Source organism: Grampus griseus, assembly GCF_964374135.1.
Source record: "Grampus griseus genome assembly, chromosome: 1".
Lineage (NCBI taxonomy): Eukaryota > Metazoa > Chordata > Mammalia > Artiodactyla > Delphinidae > Grampus > Grampus griseus.
This window is the reverse complement of record NC_139017.1, coordinates 169,565,931-169,580,887: the sequence shown is the minus strand read 5'-3', so window position 1 is coordinate 169,580,887 and position 14,957 is coordinate 169,565,931. Positions and strand designations below refer to the sequence as shown.

The window sequence follows — 14,957 nt, the reverse complement described above, 5'->3', positions numbered from 1 at the left end:
TGAGACAAGCGGAAAACTGCAGCGGAGTAAACAGATAAATAATTGAAACAGTGACAACACATACCTTGCTGCTTTGTGGAGTAACACTTTCATTAGCGGGAGGCAGCACAGCAGCGGGGATGGGGATGCGGACAGGTGGCAGGTGGGATTAGGGCACACTTTGGTCCGGCTTTTAATCAGCTGTGAACAGCTGGGCACCTGTGCAGCCTTTGTCTTCCAGCGTGGGCTTTATTACCACCTCCTGAGAGTCCCTGCCTTCTCGGGGCCTCCTTCATATTCCTATGTGAAACGGGGACTTCCTGACACCCCTCCTGGCCTGTCCCAAGGGCAGCCAGAGGCAGGCAAGTCCCCCACACTGTCCTCTTCTCTCCATCGCTGGTGTCAGTAGACTCGGTTCTCCCTAGCCACCCCAGGTTCCCCTGTCTCCAGACAAGTCCCTTCAATCTCTTCTAAGGCCAGAGGGAGCTTGTAAATAGAATCTGAAACTCTGCACCTCCTTGGCCTTCGGGGGAGTTGAGTTCCTTTGCCCATCAGGCGCTCCCTGATGTGGCTCCCATTTCACTCCTCGGAGTCTACTCTCTTCACTTCCTCTCTGCCCCAGGCACTCTGAACACAGTCTCCTTTCACTGAGCACAGATGCTTCTTTCCCACCCCAGGGCCTTTGCTCCTGCTGTCCCTTCTGCCTAGAAAGCACTCCCTCCATTTACTAGGCTGGTTCCTACTCTTCCTTCAGAAGACAACTTACGCACTGCTTCCTGCAGGAAGCCCTCCATGATTACCCTATCCCCAGGATGGGACCTCCCCCTCCTCTGGGCTCCCTAGCTATTCTGGTCTTCTCCCTTGAAGAATTTATTGGAAACCATTGCAGTTTAGCTTGTTTGAATCCGTATGAGATCTTGGTACAGGTGCCTGCCCTTGGCCCCATTTCTTCTCTCTTTCTATCCAGCCTGCTCCCCCATTCCCTCTCTCCTTGGGTGGGGATGGCTTTGGCACTCTGGCTGACTCTGCAAAGCACATTCACACTCTCTGGCCCTGTCTGTGGCTCCCCAAGGTTTGCTTGTCATTTCTGCAAGGCCAACAAGTGGGATGCAGAAGTGGGACCACCTGGTGCATCGGTAAGGGCCAGAAGAAGAGGCAGCCCTACTCCTCCTTAGCTGTAGGACCTCAGGAAGGCACTTGACTTCAGAGCCTCAGCCTGCACATCAGTGATGTGGGGATGACCCGGGAGGATAATAGTGATGGTTGTGACATCTCCCCCGAGAGGCTTCTCCTGGGACTGCCTGCATCTCCCCAGCATCCCGGGAGCCCACTCACCGCCTGGAGGAAAGGGGTGGCAGGGCTGGCTGAGCACTCACCTGTGACTCCTCTGTGCTCTGTTGCAGGTGACGGATGGCGGCACCATCAAACAGAAGATCTTTACTTTCGACGCCATGTTCTCCACCAACTTCTCCCACATGGAGAACTACCGCAAGCGAGAGGACCTGGTGTACCAGTCCACCGTGAGGTGAGGGCTGGGTGGTGTCCGGGGGGCCACTTCTCTAGCCCTTTCATGTTTATCCCACACGCAGTGCTCTTGGAGTGGGGAGGGGGGGTCTCAGGATCACCCTCCATGGGCTTGGAAGGCAGAGCTGGGGCTGTGCTGCAGAAGGGGGACCCATTCCCAAGGGGAATCCTCCCCTGGAGGGAAGAAGCAGGAGGGGGTCAAGTTGCAGCTCTGCCACATGGAGCAGACCCTTTATGTCGGCCTCTCCAGACGGCTCCTCCAACAGTCCCGCAAAGTGGGTTTTCCAAACCCCTTTCCAGGTGAGGACACTGAGGTCCAGAGAGGGTGAGCAATATGCCGAAAGTCACACAGCCAGAAATGCCAGAGGTGGGATGTAAACCAGCTCTACCCGGTTCAGAAGCCTGTGGAATACGTCCTATTGTTCCCCACGGGCTCTAAACCTGGGAAGGAAAACAGACCCTAAACAACCGGGCCCTAGGTTCAAAGCAGCAACGGGGTGGGGAGGGAAGAGCCCTTTAAGGTAGCGGATCCCCTTCTAGGCCCTGCTGTGTTCTAGGCGTGTGGGCACCCTCGGCCCCACTCCCCTCCCACCCACTGCCTAAAAGGCCCCAATCCTATTTTATTGCTCTGACCCTTTACACTTGATGGGTGCTGTTCCCTTTGGCCACCTGGTAAACTCCTCATCAGCCTTCAGAACCCAATCGAGCAGGTCCTCCTGTGGGACAGCTTCTTTAGACAGCCCGCCACCCCAGCAGAACCGACCTCCCCCAAAGCCAATGGCTGCGGCTCCTCCAGAACACACGCACACACACACACACACACACACACACACACACACGTGCGCGCACACACACACACACGTGCACCCCCCCACACACACACGCATGCACACACACCCACACACACACACGTGCACACACACACACACGCACACACACACCCACACACACACACACACACGTGCACACACACACACACACACGCGTGCATGCTTTTTCACACGACACAGCCAAATGCTTTGCCTGGTGGCCAGGCAGAAAGTGGCAATCTGCTCCGAAGCTAGAGGACAACCTGGCTACACCAGGCACGCAGGGAGAGGCTGCAGGAGACAAGCTGGCTCACGCTGTGCTTCGTGGGTGCCTGCCGCGTCCCCGCTTATGCCTTACCCCTGACCCGCCAGGAGGATAAGGCCCCACTCTCCACACACTGGCTGGTCCTTCTCTCTGTGACCATGAGCACCAGGACAGAATGGGTGCTCCCCCTTCACCTTGCACCCTCAGCTCTCAACACGAGGCCTGACACACAGTAGGTACACAATAAAATTTGCAAATTGAGTGGATGACCCTGGGCACCCTCCTTGGCCCTTTGGGTGTCAGTTTCCCTGTGGATAAAAGTAGAAAATGTGACAAGAAGATTGCAAAGGGTAAATCCAGCCCTGCGTAGGGAATCTGGCTGGTGGTCCTTCCATGCCCACTTTGGTAAGAACGGAAGGTGGGTGTCTCCCCTGGAGGACCTTTCTGGGTGCTCCTCTCTCTGGGCTTTGTGTTAGGAGCTCAGACCCTGCGTTTGTTGGGGGAATCTGGTGAGAATGTGGATGTGAAGGGGCTCCAAAGAGGTGTACAAATGGCCACACAGATACCTTCATCCATCTATTTATGATTTCTCCTACACCCGCTTCCCAAAATGATTTGGGGTGCCTTAAAGCACACCTAAGACCCACCAGTTACCATCAAAATGAACAAAAGGTAAAAACTCATTTTGGAGAAGAAAATAGCTATCCTGGGAGCCACAGCTGATTTTGCACAAGTGGACGTTTAGATCACCTCCAGCTTCCCAGAAACCCGTCTCCGCCTGCCACACCTCTGCCTGGTTACCAAGGTCTCTGGGAAGCAACAGCTCCCCACATACCATCATTTTCAGTCCCCCACCCGTGGCTGCAGGTATGGTCTCCAGGGTGTTTCCTTGGCTCTGACCCCCACCATCTCATGTAACCAGAGCACAGCCCTGGTACGCAAAGACCTGGTTCAAAGCCCAGCTCAGCTACTTCCTGCTGAGTTACCTTGGACCATAAGGACCTTGACCTCTCTCTGCCTTGGTGTCCTCACCTGTAAAGCAGGCTTAATATGATTGGCTTAAACAGTCGTTGTGGGGTTTGATGAGACTTACGTCTGATGGCTTGAGTTCTAATCCTGGCTCCTCCACCCCCTTGCTTTAGCGTAATCTTGGGTTGGTAACTCTGTGCTTGAGTTTCCCAGTCTCTAAAAGGGAATGACAACAGGACGAAGCTCACTGCAACCTCGTGAGTTGAGTTAATAATTTGCGTAAAGTGCAGCCGTAGTTGCTGAGTGGTGCATGCTCTTCTTGCCTAGAAAAGCCCTCCTTTCCTCATCATAAAAAAAAAGCCCTCACCTTTCCCCAAATCTCACAAAACCCTCCCTGTGCACTCTTTCTCTTGATCCTCACTAACAACACCGGGAATGCAGGCAGGTATTATTATTATTATTATTAATTTCTGTAGTCCTGATTTTACAGATGGGGTCAAAGTTCAGCAAGGTCAAGGGACTTGCCCAAGGGTCCCCTGCTATAACAACATCAACTTGGTTGGACCTCAACCCACCTCATCCCACCCCTCCAACACACTGCCTTTCTCATTTTATGGCTGAGGAAACCGAGGCTCAGAGAGGGAAAGAGACTAGTCCAAGGTCACACAGCAGCTCACTTGCGGCCAGTGCTCTCTTCTTCCCCAGCCTTCTCCTGGAACCTTGGTTACAATGGGGGGCGGGTCTCCCAGGCAGAGAGCAGCAGGGCAGGGGGGCCTCAAGGAAGCCACAGAAGAAGGGAAGGAAGGAGCAGGCCCTCTTGGAGAGTCTGATCCTGTCGCGGAGAGTTGCAGCCGCAGGAGCAGCTGTGCTGGCTGGCTGAGGCTGCTTCTGAGGCTGCAGGGCTTCGTTAGGGCTGGTGAGGGGTGCGGGACTCCACATTTACATATAAATGAAGATGTTTACAAATTAATGCATCTCATCTAGAGAGAGTCCCAGCTCCGCAGCTGTCTGGGCCACTTCCTCTTCAGCTGGGGAAAGTGGGAAGAGAATGAGACTGAGAAGATTACCAAGAGTTGGCAGAGAGCAATTTTCTGGGCAGCCAGGGGAGACTTAGGGAATCCCAGAGCTTTTCCTCCCACTGGTGGGGTTCCCGGAGGGATGAGAGTCAGGTGGGGTGACAGGGCTTCTGTCCCCAGGTTGGGGGGTGCAGGGGTAGGACCCCAGTTCATGACCTCTTGGGCAGGTCACTGCCCCTCTGCACACCCCAAAGATTCCATCGATCAAATGCCTTTCTAGTTCTGAGCCTCAGAGCCCAGAGCTCCCAGTTTGGAATTGACAATAATTTATTCCTTCAAAGGATATTTAACTGAGCACCTACTAGGAGCCTGGTATGATGCAGGTGCCGGGGATCCAGTGGGGAACAAGAAAGACGAGGCTTTACACTCTCGTGGGGGAGACAGAGACGAAACAAGGGAAGCAAGACGTCAATAAATTTTTCATGACACATTCCACAAAGATGTGGGTCCGATGGTGATCACGTAATGAGGGGCGAGCAGCTTGCAGTGCCAGGAGGACTAAGGTGCTGGGGTGGCAGGCAGAGCCTCCCAGGAAGGTGGCCCCGGGCTGAGACCTGTGGGCTGGGAAGGAGCCATCCATGGCGGGGACAAGGCAGGTATGGCAGACGTCGGAGCCCAAGTGCCAGGGAGTTGATGTCTGGGAGCAGCCTCGGCCAATGACTGATGGGAGGTGTTAGATGAAACCCCAGTCCCCTCGTCCCTCCAGTGGGGCAACTCAGATGTGTCTTCTCCACTGTCCACGAGTTCCCCAGCGGGACTGAATAACCTCCAGGATGTACCTGTGTTGACTTTCCTCCCGCTCAATCCCCACTCCCTTTCCAGCTGCCTGGGATACCCTCCTAAATAAGCCAGCGGCTCCCAATAGATTCCTTGTCTCAGGTTCTGTTTCTCAGGGGCCCCTAAGTGGGGACATAGGATATTAGTAACAGTCCCACCTGCGGGCATCCTGCACATCTGCCATCCTCTACCCCTGCCCTCTCAGGCCCTGCCTCAGGCCCCGTTCACCTGTTCCATCAGGCCGGGCAGAAGTGGACCAGATGCATGGACCCCCCTCACTGAGAAGAAGATTGTGTGGGCAAAACTCATTAATCCCTGCAGAATGTGGCCATCCCCAAATGGCAGCTGTGACCTCCTTGGAGGTCAGGGTGAATCACAGCGAGCCTTCACCAGCCCCTGCTCCCCCCACCACACCTTGTGCCTTCTGTTTCCCGAAGTCCTCTGCAGTCCATGCCCCATTGCATCAGCCCAGGGTGTCCCTAGGAACACCAAGCAGGCTTCACTGGCCCTCATTTGGCGGTGAGGGAAATCTAGACTCAAGGGTTCAAGAGTGCGCCCCTCCCACGCCTTGCCCACCTCTCTTTGCCGAGGCCCTGCTTATCCTTTCAGGTTCAGCTTAAATGTTGCTTCCTCCAGGAAGCCCGCCCTGACTGCCCAGACTGGGCCAGGCACCCCAGTGCCCTTCCCCTCCCATACTCACTGCCCTGACACCGGGTATTCAAAGTGCCTCCTGCACTTGACCGGAAGCCCCACGAGGATGGGGATTAGGAGTGATGTCTTCACTGCCATCTCTCCAGCCGCCCAGCCCAGCACCCCCTGCCCAGTGTGGACAATTTGTAGATAATTGTGGAGTGGATGAGTTAGTGGTAGAAGGCGTGGTGGATGTCTTTCACTGACGCTCTCACGGCTGCGGGATAAACTTTGGAAGAAGGAATTCAGGCCTCCTCACCTTCCCCCAACCCGGGCATCATTTATTTATCACAAAGGAATGGAGCAATTGCTGTATGTCAGGGACGGTGCTGGTGATAAAATGGTGAACGAGACATAATCAGACCTGCTCTGGTGAGTCTTACGATGCAGGGGGTGAGAAGAGACAGACTATAAAAAAAATGTGTTTGAAAGAATACGGAAAAATATCTTCAGGAGGTGATGAAGGAAATAAGGGAATGTGATGGAGATGATGAGAGTCGTGGAGTATGTGTGGCAGCAGTGGGGGGAAGGGGGAGCGTGCTATGAGGTTTCTTATAGGAGACATCTGAGCAAGGATCTATAGGATAAAAGAAGCCTGACAGACCAGGCTGGAGGTAGGGAGGGCATTCCAGGTAGAAGGCATAGCAAGTGCAAAGATCCTGAGGTGAGAAGCAGCTTGGCGTGATCTAGGAGCTGCCAGAGGGCCAGCGTGGCCAGAGTTCAGGGAGCAAGGAAACAAGTTGGCTTTTATTCTCAACGTCCTGGAAGCCACTGAAGGTTGCGCTCTGACGTGGTGTGTCTTGTAAAGCTCACCCCGGTTGCCAAGCGGAGCATGGCTTGGAGGGGTCAGGAAAGGAAGACAAAGCTTTCCTCAGAGGGGTCTGGGGAGGGAGAGAGAGGTCTCTTCATAGGTCTCAGGACTTAGATTCCAAACCTGAGTGAAGCTGGGAGAGGGAGCTGGCCCACCGCTTCGGGCTGGCAGGGGCCAGGAGGCAAAGGTGAGGGCTGATTGCCACGCGCTGTGAACATGTGACCAGGCTCCATTTCCCCCCACCCCCCTGCCCCCAAACCTGCAGGAGGCTGAGAACAGCTGGGAGGGTGGGGGGATGGGGCAGAGCCTGGGGGCTTCGTGGAGAATGTGAGTGCACAGTTACACCTTCCTAATTCGTATTTATCAGAGGAGGGAGATGTGGGAGAAATCAAGTAAATGAAAGAAGAACCTGGAGGATTGAGGACACGGAAAGACATGCCACTCCCTTTATTACTTTGAGATGCATCCGTTCGTGTAGTCTCTTGATAGCTCATATCGAGTGTTTGCTACATTCAAGGCACAGAACTGGGGGGCGGGGGGCACAGTGCCCAGAGGTGGGCAAGACGCAGCCCCTGCCGCCATGGAGCTTAAAGCCTTCGCCCTCTTCCCCCAGCAGCCCATAAGCTCCTCCGAGGCTCTGCTCTATCGTTTTCATCTCAGTGACCTCAGAACCTACTTGGCATTTAGAGAGGAGCTATAAATATTTGTGGGATGAAAGGAAAGAGGAGATAAAACATGGAGATAAATAGCTAACAATTCAGGTAATCAAGTGATGGCTACCATGGGGAAGATTCAGATGTAATGCAATGATGAATCAGAGATGGAGAGCCCGGGCAAATCGTGGAGAAGGTGGCATTTGAAGTGGCCCTAGAAGCATAAGTAGGTTTTAGACAAAGAGGAGCCTGGGAGCGGATACTGCAGGTAGCGGACACTGTGTGTGCAAAGGCACGGAGGCAGGTAGGGAAGTGCTGAAGTAGTAGCAAGGCTGCTCCAGGTAGGCAGACGGAGGTTTCAAAGTCACAGCTCTCTGGAATCTGTTCCAAAGGAAAAATGGGGTTGGTTTTAAAATAGACATATTCGCTGTTGGGTCCAAAGATCAGAGAGGGGTTTGTTTCCCTTTGAAATGTTCCGTGTCCCTTCTGCAGTGTCAGCTGTTAGCGGGCAGGGCAAACTCCTTCTCCACCGTTGGTACACAAAAAAGTGCCCTCTGGCCCTTGTTGATTTGCAAGTGTGAATTCCACAGCTCACCTCTTTGCACCGTATAGTGGACCATACATCTTTTGTCTCCAGAACCTACATAACCCATGCTGCTTGCACAGGACATGGTCCTTCATTTATTCATTTATTTGAGCACTCAGCAAACACACATTGGACACCTACTACGTGCCCAGCTGGTGCTGGGTGCTGGGAGAGTGGACGAGCTCAGACCCCGCTCATAGGGAACTATCAAGGTTACGCCCAGTACGTGACCTACTGTAAACCCACTCCTCTCTCTCCCACCCAAGAAGCAAATGAGCCAGGGATGTTGTAAGGATACCCGTGAGCCCTTTCAGCACTTTGCTCATAACAGCTGCCTCTGAGTAGCATCAGAATTGAACACCCCAGGTCTCCAACCCCAAGTGGCAGCTGGGTCCCCAAATCAAAACCAGGGATTATTTTAGGAGTCGGGGCTGCAGTCTGCCTCCCAGGAAGTTTTCAGCTGAGCGCTCCCCTCACAGCCCACCGCGCCCTAAAGGAGAGGCTGCCAGTTATACCACCTGAGCATGAGCTACCCTCCGTGGTGTCTACACCACAAGCCGATCAGTGCACCACCTGCATTAGGGTCACCTTGGGAGTTGCTTAAAAATATCAGTTCCTGGGCCCCACCAAGACGGAATTTGATTCAAGCATCCCGGAGCAAGGCCTGCGGAAGCAGTCTTTTAAAAAAGTCTTCCAGGTAAAGATGTTGGCAGCGAGATTTGGAAAACTCTGCTGCACACCGCACCTCCCATCAGCTCCGATGTGCAGATGGGGGCAAAGGATTCAGCGGGAAGCTGCAAGGCACAGATAATTCTCGTTGCTGCCGGTAGCCGGTGGGCGACAGACGATATCCTAAGGCACCCGGGGGCCAGACTCGTTTGGGTTAAAGATGACCAAACAGCTGGACCAGCCAGTGACCTGCAGTCCAGGGCGACCACACAGGCACCAGCGATTTCAGGAGCCTGGGCCGTCCCCACACCAAACACCACGAGCTATCAGCAGACGGAGTAATAACAGTATGCTGGGCCCGGTGCTAAGCTTCTCGGGAAGTGGGGCCTTGACTGGGGGGCAGGGGGCTCAGGAGCAAGACGTTCTTTCCACAGCCCCCTGGGATTTTCCCCAAAGGTAGAGTGTACCCACACTTTCTGAGCCATAAGTTTCACTGGACCCCATCCCCAGCCTCCCACCCCCAGAGCATCCGTTAGGGAAGAGTTCCTGGACCCACCCTCTGTGTCGGGCCTGCAGGAAGTGCTCTGCACAGACGCCTGCTCTCAGCTGTCCCTCTTGGGTCTTGTCTCTTAGAACTGGACCCTCCCTTCTTCATCTCTAGGTCCTCAGTGCCTGACACAGGGCCTGGGATGGAAGCCCAGGCCCTCAGTAAAGGTTTCTTGAATCAATAGGCTGACAGCCTATCCAGATATGGAATTGTCATTTCAAACAGTCAGCAAAGCTTTTTTCCATCCATCATCGGTTTAACCTGAGCAACCATCTCGTGGAGTGCAGATCTCAGACTCATTGAATCCTGTTATATAGATGATGACATGAAAGCACAGAGAGGTACAGTCACTTGTCCAAGGTCACACAGCTTGCACATGGGGAAGCTTGGGTTCATACCCAAGCCGTGGCGTTCAAACAGCCACTGGAGTCATATTGGGTCTCTGGGCCGTCAGGGGCAGGCTCTTCCAACCAGCAGTCATGAGTGACCACCCCGTGCCAGGACCTCTGCCAGGCACTGGAGACTCAAGTGACGTAGTGAGGGTACGTGACCTTGTGTCTTCATCCCGACATGCCCCCGCATGAGCGCATGTGCACCCGCGCACACACACAGTGGATCTGTGGCCCCCCATGCTTGATGCCTCCAGGTAGGAAGCTGCCAGAGTTAGTCACCATCTTAAAAATAGACACTGCCTGGCAGTTCCAGGCCCCTGGACTCCCTGGCCAAGGAGACCAAGTGATGTCCAATTCTGGCCCTAGAAATGCGACTCCCAGGTCTCCTTGTCTGCCTCCGCTGGTGGCGTCAATTCCATTTACCTGCTGAGAAATCCATTGAGGCGAACATGCTTCCACTGCTCTGCCTAAGTCCTCACTGAGCACGACGGAGTCCCCTGTCCCCCCACTTTCCACCTGCCCCTGCTGCCCTCTCCTCTCGCTTCCTCAACCCCCTGGTGTTAACATCTTAGTTTCCGCTTCTCTCCTCCAGCGGTCGCCTGTCCTTCTTTACCGTTTTGAAGCCCAGCAGTGGGTCCGGGCCCCGTCCTCCCCGACCCTGTTGCCTCCGCGCAGAATCAATGCTACCGACGGTCCTCCAGGAGAGCCCTGTGCATTGCATTCAGCTCTTCTCATGCCAGGTCGCAATTTTTCACTCACACCAATCTGCCCCCACCCAGGCCATGAGCAGCCCAGGTGGGCCAGTACCGGCGGCACAGGCTGGAACTCAGTACCCTCCGGAAGGACCGCCAGGTCCTGGTGCGCCCTGCCTCCCTTCACGTCCCACTGGTAAAGGTCGACCTTCTTCTACTTTTGCTCCTTGAATTTCAGTTTTTCCTGTGGTTTCCCTTTCTCAGTGTGATCTTCTCCTTCATTTCCCCCTCCCCGTGCAGGGGCTTTGCCCTCCCGTTCTGTGCACACAGACATACACGTGCGCGCACACACACAGGCACGAAGCTTTTCATTTCCTCTCCCTGCACATGCTTGCATCTCTTGGCTCGGAGTCCGTCTATGGCCCCAGAATCTCCCCAGCAGCACAGACCCTGGGTCCCGAGGCTCCAGGTGGGTCCCCATTCTGCACTGGAGGTGGGATCCTGGGTACTTCTCTGTGGTTGGGTCTTGGGTTAGTGGAGACCTTAGACACAGTGACTGAGATGTGTGTACTCTGCTGAGTCCACAGCTGGCACAGAGCAGCACACTGCACCCACCCACCCTCATTCTGCATTTGTCCCCAGGCCCGCTAGGAGTCTACTGGGACTCCCAGAACGCACCCTTCTCACCAGTTTCTTCCCAGGGGAGGGAAGTGCTTGCAAAGCTGTCTGCCGCCCTCTGCTGATACCCTGGGGTATTGCAACTAGGGAGCCCTCTGCCTGCGCCCCCTCGATCACCAAGGATGTCTTGTCCCTCAAGAGTAGGGACCTTCCTCTCTTCATCTCTAGGACCTCAGTGTCCAGCACAAGGTCTCAGTAGAGATCTCTTAAACTGATGAGCTGACAGATTATCCAAATGTAGAATTATTATTTCAAACTGTCAGCAAAACTTTCCCATCCATCATTTGCTTAAACCCTATGGAGTGTCGATCTTAGACCCTATTTATGGGGACCAAGCTCAGCACAGAGAGAGGAAGTGACCATCACAAGAGCTGGGAGAGCTTCCCCATCACACAGAACTTGCCTCCTCTGGGGGCCTCCCCCGTGAATGCGGCTGAGCCCCTATGCCGGTGGGGTGGGGTGGGGAGGGAGCTCTGGCGGTTTGCCTTTTACCAGGGGCCTTTCGGAGACAGTGTCTTCACCCAGAATCAACCCCGAGGAACTGCAAGCCCAGTGTCAGGCGGCACCCTCGGTGGGGGGGGTGGAATGAAGTTCTGATGACAGGTCCCATGCACCATGGTCAGGACTTGCCCTAATTATTCACTCGTTGTTTAAAAAGTGTTTCTTAACTGAAGACCTCGGGGGACAAGGGTGAGCAAGGGAGACAAGAACCCTGTCCCCACGGAGCTGGTATTCCTGGGGTTGTGCTGGCAACACAGGGAGAGGACGGGGGCTCTCTGAGGCCTGGATGGCAAGATGAAGCAGCCACGTAAAGTCCGGGGAATGAGCATCCCGGCAGAGGAGGAAGCAAGGGCCTGGGATGGGAGCAAGCTCCACGTGACAAGAAAGAGCAGAAACAAGCCCAGTGAGGCTGGGGAATCGACAGGCCCCGCGAGGATTGTGGGAGATGAGGGGAGGGGTCAGCAGAGGCCAGGTCTCAGGGTGCAGGCCTCTTGAACGATTCCATACCCAGGAATCGCTTATTACAATACAGATTCTCATCCCGTGGGTCTGGGGGAGGGCCCCAGGGCCTATGCCTCCAGTCATCCCCCAGGTGAGGCCAATGCCGTCATCCATGGTCCACATCAGAAACGTCCAGGAGCTTTACACACTCCTGATGCCCAGGCCAAGCCCCGCTGTTTAAGTTAGAACTTTGTGGGCAAGGGTGTGGGGACTCGGACATCAGTTTTTCAAAGTCACCAAGGTGATTCCAATATGCAGGCAAGTTTGAGAACTGCTGTTGGAGATCATTCTGGGTCTTTAGAGAGAGTTTGAATTGTACTCTAGGGGTGATGTGGAGCCATCGAGGTCGATCTTGTTTCTATGTGTGTGTTGTTAAAAGACCCACCTCAGCTATTGGAGAGGTTGTGAAAGTGAAGGCAGAGGGACCAGGGAGGAGAGGTGGCTAGGGTGGAGGGAGGTGGAGGGAAGTGATGGGAGAAGAATTTGGAAGCAGAGCGGGCAGGACTCACCGATGGACTGGATCTTTGCTTCCCCCACGAGAGTGATGCTCTAGCCAGAGCCCTGAGACCTGAGAACGAACGACAATGCCAGCGCCAGCGTTTATCAAGCTCTTATGCCCTGCGGGAAGCTTTAACACATTGACTCATAAATCCTCGCACTGTCGGGGTTGTCACTACTCCCATTGGTAGGTGAAAAGATGAAGCTCAGAGAGGTTAAGTGACTTGCCCAAGGTCACACAGCCGGCAGGTGGCCGAGCCAGGATTCAAACCCACCAGCTACGGGAGAGGTCAGAGGCAGAATACAGGCTCACAGCCACTGCTATGTAAGTGCTCCAGCAGGTTCAGGGTACCGGGATATGGGACCCCCATCACTCCTGGCTGTGATGCGGGTAGATATGCACCTATGGTTTGCCTCTATCAGATGCTGCCTGTGGTGACACTGGGCAGGACTTTGAGCCTCAGCTTGTGCATTGGTAGGAGAATGATGGTTCCACCCCCAACCCCGAGCTGTGGTGAGCGTTGCAGGAATTCTTACCATCAAAATGCCTAACACCTAGCCCATGGTGGTATTAAGTAAAAGACGGCTGACTCACAGGTGCGTGTCTATAATATGCTTCATACGTATATATACTTCTGTATGAGACAAATTTTATACCATAATGCAAAATAATAATAATAATGGAGGGGAAATGTTGTTGGCTCATAGGAGGCCCTCTCCACTTGCCCCAGCAAGGACCCCTGTTCCCTAGGGTCTCAGGAGCCTCTCCCATCACCCTTCCTTGACTGTCGCTCCTGGAGGGAGGGACCACCCACCAACACCCACCTGGGCCCAGCAGAGCTCAGCACAGAGGAAGGGTGGAAAGAATGAATGAAGGATCTGGCTTTCCCTTCTGCTTTTCGGGGACTCTTCCCCGGCCCCTCCTCCCAGGTGACCCTCCTGAGTACAGCTGCTACCCGCAGTCTGGCCTGGAGATTTTTGGGGAGTGAGTGGGGAAAGGAATCACTGACCACGGTGTTCTCTTGTTCATTCAGTGAACATTTCCGAGCGCCTCTGATGAGCCAGATGCCAAGTTAAGTGGAGCAGGGCGACACGAGGGCAGAACAAAACCCTCCCCATCCCCCAAAGGAAGGGCTATTTGCTGAACACTGACGTGGTTTAAACATTTTACACGGATTGTGTCATTCAATCCCCACAACATCCCATGAGGTAGGCCAAGCCCCACGTTCCATTTTACAGATGCAGAAACTGAGGCCCAGACAGATGCATAAAGAGACAGTTGCAGTACAGTGTGTGGCACTGTGGGATGGACTGTAGGGTCCAGGGCATGCGGGTGAGGACCTTCCATGCCCAGGTGCCCAGGTGCCAAGGTTGCAGCATGGGCTTATGTGGGCATCCTGGGCCGGGGGGCTGAGGAGGTGGTAACTTGCTTTGTGGGCTCTTCCCTGAGGGGTCAGAGGCCCAGAACCCAGAGCCTCCACCTCCGTGCTTGTCCTGTTGCCTCCTTCACCAACCAGACAAGCCTGACCACTCGGTGCCCCGCCTACCACCCCCGACTCCCCACTTCCCACCTCCCCCAGGGGCCCTCCTCTGGAGGTTCAGACAAGAGGCAGGAGCCCCCCCTTTTCTGGCTTGATGTGAGTGTGATGGGAAAGCCGGGGGATGGCCCAGATGACCCTGTGAGGTCTATGGGCCCAGCAGAGCTTGCATCCACGCCCAGAACCCATGCAGCCTGCAGGGCAGATCTGGGATTTGAAGCAGGCCTCAAGCTGGATCAGAGCAGCTGGGAACGGCCAGAGCTCAGGCCCAAGTGCTCATGAACACTGCCTGGAGCCGTCTTGGCAGGATCCTACTCGGTGCCTGGTGCCTGGACCCACAGTCACGTTGCCACGCTGGAGAAGCTGCGGCTGAGTGGGATCTGGGCTCTGCCACCCCTGGCTTCTCCCCACCAGAGTCGTTGAGAAAGAACAGGAAGTGCCCACAAAGGGTCTCTCTGTGGGTCTGATGCCCTCAAAGGGCTCCCAAGCAGAAATGTGACCTTTTTTGCTTTCATCTTTGTAGCCACCAATGATTAAAAACACCAGCTCTTTATAATAGCAAACATTTGTCTGGGGCTTCCTACGTGCCAGGTAAAAAGTCACAGCTATGGGGCAGACAACCACTATTGGTCCCATTTCACAGATGGGAAAACTGAGGGGCCAAGTGGTTAAATGCCTTGCCCCAGGTTAAGCGTGTGGCAAGGGGTGGAGTCAAGTCTTGAACCCGGGCAGTCTGCAGCGAGGGTACCTGTTCTCCACGAGACCACACCACCAATCACCATGGGCCTGGAAGTTCGTTCAC

The 14,957-nt window shown here is 54.6% G+C and overlaps 1 protein-coding gene across 1 annotated transcript in view; it reads left to right on the top strand.

Annotated features, from left to right (window-relative positions):
* IGSF21 (immunoglobin superfamily member 21) overlaps nt 1-14,957 on the top strand; it is a gene marked incomplete at its 5' end in the record, with an annotated part of 244,551 nt that overhangs the window by 162,805 nt on the left and 66,789 nt on the right. The window contains one exon of the mRNA XM_082657755.1: nt 1,383-1,504. Within this exon, the coding sequence (XP_082513881.1) occupies nt 1,383-1,504 (122 nt within the window). The remainder of the gene's footprint in view (nt 1-1,382; nt 1,505-14,957) is intronic.